The sequence below is a fragment of the Myotis brandtii genome, unplaced genomic scaffold (assembly GCF_000412655.1).
Source record: "Myotis brandtii unplaced genomic scaffold, ASM41265v1 scaffold49, whole genome shotgun sequence".
NCBI lineage: Eukaryota > Metazoa > Chordata > Mammalia > Chiroptera > Vespertilionidae > Myotis > Myotis brandtii.
Window position 1 is genome coordinate 5,819,471 of NW_005368707.1, and position 9,134 is coordinate 5,828,604.

At 35.7% G+C, this 9,134-nt stretch overlaps 1 protein-coding gene across 6 annotated transcripts in view; it reads right to left on the minus strand.

Annotated features, from left to right (window-relative positions):
- The window catches only part of UPF2 (UPF2 regulator of nonsense transcripts homolog (yeast)), a 128,726-nt gene that overhangs the window by 111,330 nt on the left and 8,262 nt on the right, over positions 1 to 9,134 (minus strand). For all 6 annotated transcript variants that reach the window (XM_005876567.2, XM_014547975.1, XM_005876566.2 and 3 more), the window contains exon 3: positions 7,909 to 8,688. In XM_005876567.2, the coding sequence (XP_005876629.1) occupies positions 7,909 to 8,688 (780 nt within the window). The remainder of the gene's footprint in view (positions 1 to 7,908; positions 8,689 to 9,134) is intronic.

Consider the following 9,134-nt stretch of genomic DNA (forward strand, 5'->3'; position numbering starts at 1 on the left):
GTGAGTTAAGGGCAGAGGGTGGGGTGGGAACCGGGTGGAGGGGAGCTATGGGGGGAAAAAAGAGGAACAACTGTAATAATCTGAACAATAAAGATTTAATAATTAAAAAAAAACCACAAAACAAAAACAAAGATTAAGTAGGTAGAATACTGTAACAACAAAAAAATACTGTCATAAAGGAGTTTCTCTCTCCATTTAATACTCATCTTACAGGCAAAAACAAAGTTTCTTTTGGTTTTATGATGAAATTTTAAAAATTAAAACAAAAATCCAAAGCATTTAAAAATATTCAAACTATGAAAGAAATGACTAACATTACTTTGAATGAGCTTGTTAGAACTTCAATTACAGTGTCATTTTGGAAGTTTAAAAAAGTCATTAAAATTAAATAAAATAAATGATTTAATAAATACTACTCATATGTTCTGCAATGTATTACTAGGAAAAATGTTAATTAATAAAAACTTAAGTGTTTATGCTGAAGCAAATTATGTTAAAAGGGATAATAATTGCCCTGGCCAGGTGGCTCAGGTGCTTGGAGTGTTGCATACCTAGGTTGCAGGATCAATCCCCAGTTGGGGTGCGTATGGGAGGCAACTGATAGATATTTCTCTCTCACATTGATGTTTCTCTAAAAACAAACAAACAAACAAAAAAACTGTCTAAATAAAATCAATAGAAACATATCCTCAGTAAAAAAAAGAAAAAAACAACAACAACTAGTGGTGGACCTAATCTGGCCTATATAGGCCAAAGTTTGCCAATCCCTGTCATAATTGGAGTTAACTTAGTATCATTATTAAATGTATTATAAATGAGCTCATTCTCTCATGAATATCACATGATAAGAAAAGCAATGCAACAATATTAATTCCAAGTCATATTCATTAAAACAAAAATACAAGAAAGTAGCCCTTAACCCAATATATGTGAGAAATCATGGTCTGAAAATACCCCTAGGGTACATCAATCCTTGATTTCTGGATTGTTTTTATATTACTAAAGCTGACAGAAAATATCAAATAGTCCACTCTTAAATCACGCATTATCTCATAAATCTTGTTACTTCTTTTATTTTGTATACTGTTTACTATTGTTTTATAGTTTTAAAAATGAATTTTTAAAATAAGGTTAGCATACAAATTTTCAAATCATAAAATGCACAAAGAGAAATTCCCATTGAAAAATCTTACTGGCCCTAGCTGGTTTGGCTCAGTGGATAGAGCATCGGCCTGCGGACTGAAGAGGCCCCAGTTTGATTCCAATCATGGGCACATGCCCAAGTTGCAGCTCGCCCCCAGTGCAGGCATGTAGGAGGCAGCCAATCAATGATTCTCTCTCATTGTTGATGTATCTATCTTTCTCTCCCTCTCCCTTCCTCTCTGAAATCAATAAAAATATATTTTAAAAAAGACTTTAACAAAGTTTTATATTTAACATATTTCAAGTATATATTTAAAAAAAACTTTCTGAAGGATTAGGCAGGCAATATATTAAGACTGAACTAACATTTATTGTATACTTACAATGAGCCAGATACTATTATTAAGTGCTTTCACAAATCTAGGACTTGAGCTCAAGTAAGTCTGGCTTCAGACTGTACTGCCTTTCAAATTAACATTATCCACTTGGTACTTAATATTGAAATTAGAATGTCTCTCAAATGCCTATGTCAAAGGCAAGCTTTCGATATACTGACGGTGCTAGTTTTATATCCTTTTTTGGGTCCTTCTTTTGTTTGGATATCACTTGCCAAGTACTGAGTGGCTAATGTATTTACTAGACACTTTAAAAACAAGTACAGGCACTAAACACAGATGAAGATAACTACTAAGGAAGATGTGAAAAATATAGTATGAAGAGGTAGGAAAGAAAATGATTCTGTCACTTGCTAAGTTACACTGGGCAAGCTCTTTAATCCCTAAATCTAATTTATCACATTCAAAATAGAGGTATTTCTTTCAAGGGTACTGTGATCATTTAAGATCATAACATCAATGTAAAACAGTATTTTCCTGAGGGGGGAGGCGGGGGAGCCAGAGCCCACTGTTGAAAAGACAAGAACCTCAATGCCAGTATTGTTCTGATCTTCTATTACTCAAATTAAAAAGGAAAAAAATCTTGACAAGAAAACAGAAAATCCATTTTAGCTTTGACCTATGGAGTCATGCAAAATAACACAGAAGACATGGCTAAAATCTTGAAAAAGTAATCATGAAGCAGACCCATAAAAAACTACTAGAGGCCGGGTGGTATGGCCCAGTGGTTGAGCATCAACCCATGTACCAAGACGTCTCCAGTTCAATTCCTGGTCAGAGCACATGTCCAGGTTGCAGGCACAATCCCCAATGGGGGGCGTGCAGGAGGCAGCCAATCGATGTTGTTGTTTCTTTCATCAATTTTCTATCTCTCTCTCTCTCTCCCTTCCTCTCTCTGAAATCAATAAAAACATATTTAAAAAATTAAACTACTAGGTTTTACTTTTCATCTCCTTTAGCACACTTTCAAATTTTCACAAGAATAACTTAAATTTCATGAGTATTAACTTACATTTTCTTTTGGTTTCATTTTAGAATTTGGTTTTTGTATAATCTTGTGTGAAAAGAAACTAGAGCACAGTTAAGCATATACTCAATCAAATATATATATATGTAATTTCAGAGAGGAAGGGAGGAAAGATAGAACATCAATGATGAGAGAGAATCATTGATCAGCTGCCTCCTGCACCCCCCACACTGGGGATCGCACCTGCAATCCGGGCATGTGCCCTGACTTGGAGTCGAACTGTGACCTCCTGGTTCATGGGTCAATGTTCAACCACTGAGCACGCTGGCTGGGCATATATATACTAGAGCCCCAGTCCACGACATTCATGCACTGTGGGCGGGAGGGGGTCCCTCAGCCCGGCCTATGCCCTCTCGCAGTCCGGGACCCCTAGGTGGACATCCCCCAAGGGGTCCTTAGCGCTGCCACAGAGGCGGGAGAAACTCCCGCCATCGCCCCTGCACTCGCCAGCTGTGAGCCCGGCTTCTGGCTGAGCAGCGCTCCCCCTGTGGGAGCACACTGACCACCAGGGGGCAGCTCGTGCGTTAAGTGTCTGCCGCCTGGTGGTCAGTTCGCGTCATAGCGACCCATCGTTCCACTGTTCAGTCGACTTGCATATTAGGGTTTTATTATATAGGATTAAATTCTCACCTGAGGACACATTTTTATTGATTTGAGAGAGAGGAATGGGGGGGATGGAGGGCAGAGAGAGAGAGAGAGAGAGAGAGAGACATTGATTGATCGATTGCCTTGTCCACACCCCAAACAGGGATGGAGCCCACAACCTGGGCATGTACCTTGACCGGGAATCAAGCCAGCCACCTTTCGGTGTATGGGACAATGCTCCAACCGAGCCACACCAGCCAGGACAATCAAATATTTTTAAACAACTATGTCAAAGTCACTGAATCAGAATCTGAGAATATCTACAAGGAGGTAACAATTTTAGAGCAGTTACAAAATTGTTAAAGCCCCTGAGTCTAATAAAGCACAGTGACATAACATCTTAATAGTGCTTAAATATTACACAGCTTATCCAACAATCTACCCGTAAAGGTAAGGTACAACTTACTTGGAAGGAAAGTGAAAGGTAACACTATTTAATTTAAGGTCAATGTGTTTTTAAGTTTCAGCATTAGTAATGTCTCTTTAATTTGCATTAATAATAAAAATAAAAAAACACCTCCTGAATTTATTAACAATGGAGGGAAAGCCTACATTCTACCTACATTTCTTTTTTTAATAAACTTTAACGCAAATCACTTACTGCTGCTGAACTCTGTTTGCAATTATGAAGGTTGTAATTCACCAGTAATGAATAGAGAAACTTGTCACCATTCCCATCAATTGGGGGGGGGGGGGGGGGGGGGGGATAACACTTCAAAATTATTCAGGCAAAAATTCTGACATTTCACTATACTGCAAGAAACAATTCTGTTACACAATTAAGTTATACTCAGTCATATTACTTCTATGAGAATAATATCTCAAAGTACAAAGTATATCTCAAGTATAGAGCATTGAATATAATACAAAGCAAAATCTACCAAGAAGTAAAGCTACTAACTCTAAATTGGCAAATATTACTAGACGATGTTTTTAAATGTGTAAATATTATACTCTCCAGATCAATCATTTAACCAAAATGTATTTTTAAAAATAGTTTTAAGTACAAAAAGCTTATAAACTTAAATTTAATAGAATTCACCCAACCCTAGGGTCAGCTGTATCACTTGCTAAATCCCTTAGGGGCTTAGAAACAGAACTAGCTATCTAATACCTATGGTATCAGCCCAGATAACATGAGAAAAGAACAGTCAAGACTCAGTGAGTCTCATTCAGTTACTGTATGGCTTTCAATCATTCATTAATGTCTTTAAGAAAATATCAGAGGTGTTTTTACTCTATTTTTTTAATTGGTTGAACAAATATTTAAGTATAGACTTTAATTAGTATAGACTAAGACTTCACAACCTAAGAACAGTGCCATCTCCCAAGCTAATTAAAATGACGAAGCGCACTTGGGATTTATAGACTGAAAACCGTATATTTGATTTTTTTAAACCATCATTATCAGACATTGAATAAAGGCTTAAAATAATTTAATTGTATATGAGTCTTAAATATCCATTTAGATTTCTAGCATTATCATGCTTAAGAGAAACCATACTAGGGAAAACTACTGCCCATAATTTATTCCCATGATGTAGAAAAACCTCAAAACACCTACTAGATAATGATTAGGAGGGAGAAAATGTTGGAAACTGGTCATTTTAACAGTACACTGTAACATGCCCTCTTAGAAGTAAGGAGACTAACATTAGACCAAGTAGGGACTCTGCACTAATCCATTCTTCATGTCTTTGCTCAGTCAGGTATTTAAATCACTTTACAAGAGGCTGCTCAAAGTGAAGATATCCTAAAGCATGAGTTATTTATTAAGCCAAATGCCAATTATTTTCCATATTGTGATTAAGATTTTCATATCCCCCAACTATTACATCTAAGTGGACAATCTCCCATTACAAAATGACTATTATACTGCTAAGATCAATTTACACTAAATAAATAACCTCCTCTAACAGATTAATGGTTCTGTATTTAAATGTGTGAAAGTTTCTGGAGAAAAGCCACAAAACTGTGCTCTTTAACACTATATCCTTCTGTACAAAATTTCCATGGTGACTTGAATAATGAAAAAACAGGTCTGCTTATCAAGCTGCAAGTGACCAGTAGGTAAGTACACTTAACAATACACACATAAGCAATGTTCAAAATTATCATTAGGTTAAAATACTATGCCAAAAACATCTAAATAAAGTTTACAAGAGGTAAGTCTGAAATCAGGTTTAAAAAATTCTTTCACTAGCTCAAGGTGAAGAAATGGTTTGGCAACAGTTCATTTAAGAAAGTAGGCTTTAGCCCAGCCAGTGGTTGAGCATTGTATGAACCTGAAGGTCACGGTTAGACTCCAAGTCAGGGCACATGCCTGGGTTTCCAGCTAGATCCCCAGTAGGGGGCATGCAAGAGGCAGCCGATCAATGATTCTCTCTCACCCCTAATGTTTCTCTCTCTCTCCCCCCCTTCCTCTCTGAAATCAATAAAAATATATTTTAAAAATAAAAAGACAGTAGGCTTTAGGTGTATATAAGCCTAACAACAAGTCCAAAGAATGACAAGGCAGCTATAAAACTAATAGAATTGTAGGTCCTAGGTAAAAAACAATGCATCCAAAAGAAATGTCCTAAGAACAGTGAAGTATGTGAAAATCATGGAGCAAACTGAAGGAACCAGAGGTATTTAGCCTAAAGAAGATGAAAGGGAAACATCTGAGCAGTCTGCAAAAACAAGGTGGGACAAAAGTAGGTTTACGGTGGTTCATATGGAAAATAATACAATAATTAATAAATGATAATACAAGAATAAAGTCTGTCTCGCATACTCACAACTTTATACCTACTTTTGCCCCATCCTGTATTTGAGATAGTATGAGTAATATCTGAATAAGAAGCCTGTGCTTCTCAAACTATCAATGGTAAAGGAATAATTTTTTTCCAGTCCTTACAGACACTTATAAAATACAGTAGCAATATCAAGACAATGGAAAATTGCTATTAAAATGTCTAAATGCTTGGTCTCAGTTTCTGTACTTAAGTCACTGTGAACAGGTAAACAGGTCATGGCCCTTGTTTGAGTAGCTTTATTCCATCTGTACTAGAAAAAAGTAGTAAGTTAAAGGGAACCATTTCATGGGGAGTTAAATTTCAGCTTGAATTCCTAGCAAATACATGTGTCCAATACTGGAATGGCTCAGAGCACTAATCTCTTTGGAGAGGTTTTTAGAGAAAAAAATTTGTGTCATATAACCTGTAAAATAGATTGCTACACTGGAAGGGTGATTAGGTTAAGTCACTGTAGGTGATTAGGTTAAGTCATTGTAGAATCTCTCTAGCCTCTATGCTTCTGAGAGGCCAATCAAAAGCAAACACATACATAAAATCCTTAAAGTAGCAAATAAAAAATAATAAAAGCATACTTAGAAAATCAGTTGTGATGTATTAGGTAAAACATGTAAAAAGGAAAAAGATGGAAAAATGACAACACACTATGTAACCATAATTAAGAAGCCTTAAATATGTGAGATTTATTAATAAAGGACCACTGTTTTCCTTTTTAACTCATTACTGACTATGTAAATACATTCTGGTTGCCCCTTCAAAGTTTAAAACAGTCCTCACTACTCAAACCACAAAACAAGGATTTTTTAATTTTAATTTTAAGAAACATTGAGGAACACCACTGCCATCTTAAATTCTCACCTCTGAGTAACCATCAACCACCAAAAGGTTTACCCATATAGCCTCTGCACCTATCTTGATCCTGACCTAACTGTACTATTGGCATGAACAGTATTAGTCTTCTCTTCTGGTTAAATCATTCACTTTCTAGTGGTAACTACTTACATGAGTCTGTCCTTCCCAACTGCAGTCTTAAGGAAATAGAAACATGTACTCCCCATATTACTTCATGATTAATAGCAATTTCACACTTTCAACCATAAACTTTAAACAGTTGCAAAGTATTCAGCCAAACGCTATTGCTATTGCCTCCAAATCCGCCCTCTGAAGAAACTGACCTAATGGCCACCAACTACTACTATCAACTTCTAGTTTGTTGAGGGCTCTTAGGTACAGATATTACATAGTAGTCTATAATATCTTGTAAGAACAAAGGTGGCACCTAAATCAGGTGTCTTCACTAATTACCATATGCACATACATCATTTCTCTAGAATTATAAATGGATATCCTTAGAAGAAAGACTTCTATAAATGCAATTCACATTGTTGTATTTTAAATTTTTTTTCATAGTGAATTTGGTACACTATTTTCGAAATTTCTGATCTAAAATACCACCGATAATGAACAACCCATTTTTTAAAAAAGAGCAAGTACCAATAATGATATCAATAAATTAAAATACAAAACAATGAGAGCAAAGCTGTTATAGAGTGGGAATAGTTAAACACACAGAAAAAGAATAGCAGGTAAGTTAAAATGATAGAAACAAAAAGAAAATTTATCCCTCAACATTGAGTTTTTAAATCACAAGAAAACAAATCCAAAATAAAAATCACCATATGCTTGCCAGCTTTCTTTTAAAATCAGACTCAAAATCTATGAATAGACTCACATTTAACATGAGTACTTAGATTGTTACACTTTGAAATTTTCCTGGAATGTTAAGAAATCACCTGCAATGAGCCCTTTTCCACAAGTTCTTTCAGAGGCATGAAGACTTTAAACATTTTTAAGTATGAGCTCCAAAATAAATTCTCAATTCTGAGAAACATTTGAAAATCACCTGTTTTGTCTCTCAGTATTCTGTAGCTCCCTGTGGTCCCTTTTCAGATGTTTGGTCAAAGATGTAAAGTATTCTTTTAAAAGATTCTGGAAAGGTTGTTGTTTCTCTGGACTAATTATCTCACTAGGAGGAAAAGTCAAATTAAACTTCTCTGCAGCACTCTTTACTTTCCTTGGTATAAGTCCAGCAATATCATCTCCACAATGTCGACAAAAACTAATCACCACAGAAACATGAGTATGTGATTCCCGATCAGCATTAATAATATTTTTAAGCTGTTCATAGATTAAAGAAAGACCTTCCTTGTCAGTGAAAATCCCAACTATTGTCAATTCCGCAATAAAACGTAAATCAGTTCTTAATTTGGTAATGTTAGGTGTTTTCTCTTCTTTCCTTGCTTCAAAATGTTTTTTCCAAACCTGCAGAAGTGATGGAGCAAAGTCGACATAACGCTGGTGAAACAAAGAGCATAAGTGCACAGCACAATTCACATCAGATATTTTTAGCTTTGCTTCCACAATAGAAGCTACAGCTTCTGCAATGTATTTGCTTAAATTTAGGCCATTAAAATCATGGGACAAGGAGTCTCTCTGTTGTTCCGTAATAGTTTTTAGTTTTTTGACAAAAGCGGTATTTTTCTTCAAACTTGAGTCTAGTCGGCTAAAGAAATTTTCCTCTGGTCGGTTGTCTGGAGCATTTTGGTTTTTGCTACGAAGTTCCTTTCTTAACTGATGTCGTTCCCACGCTTCCTGATGAAGCTGAAGAGATTCCTCTTTCTCTCTATATAAAAAACAAGCAAACAAGTAAAATACCCTGTTTACTTCAAAGCATCACTGCCAAAACCCATAAAGGTGAAAGTCAATGAAAAAGTAATCACATAAGCATCACAATCTTATAAGAACAAAAAATGCAAAAGGCCCTTTCACTACTTTTAAAGACATTTTATTAATGACTTAAGGTAATAAGAACTCTGTACTGATAATACTATATATGGTAGAGATGTTTCAAATAACTAAATTAAAAATCATTCTGCCAACTGGTAAGCTAAGTGGATAAAGCACTTTTATTTGGCATTTATACCTCAATAAAGCTGAAAAAAATAAACAAACAGATAAAACACATGATGCTTAACACATTGCGTAGCGCTCAGGAGTTTTCTCGTGTTTTGCGCACCATCAGTTAAGGACCGCTCACGAGTGTTCTCGTTTTTCACGCGCCATCTGTTA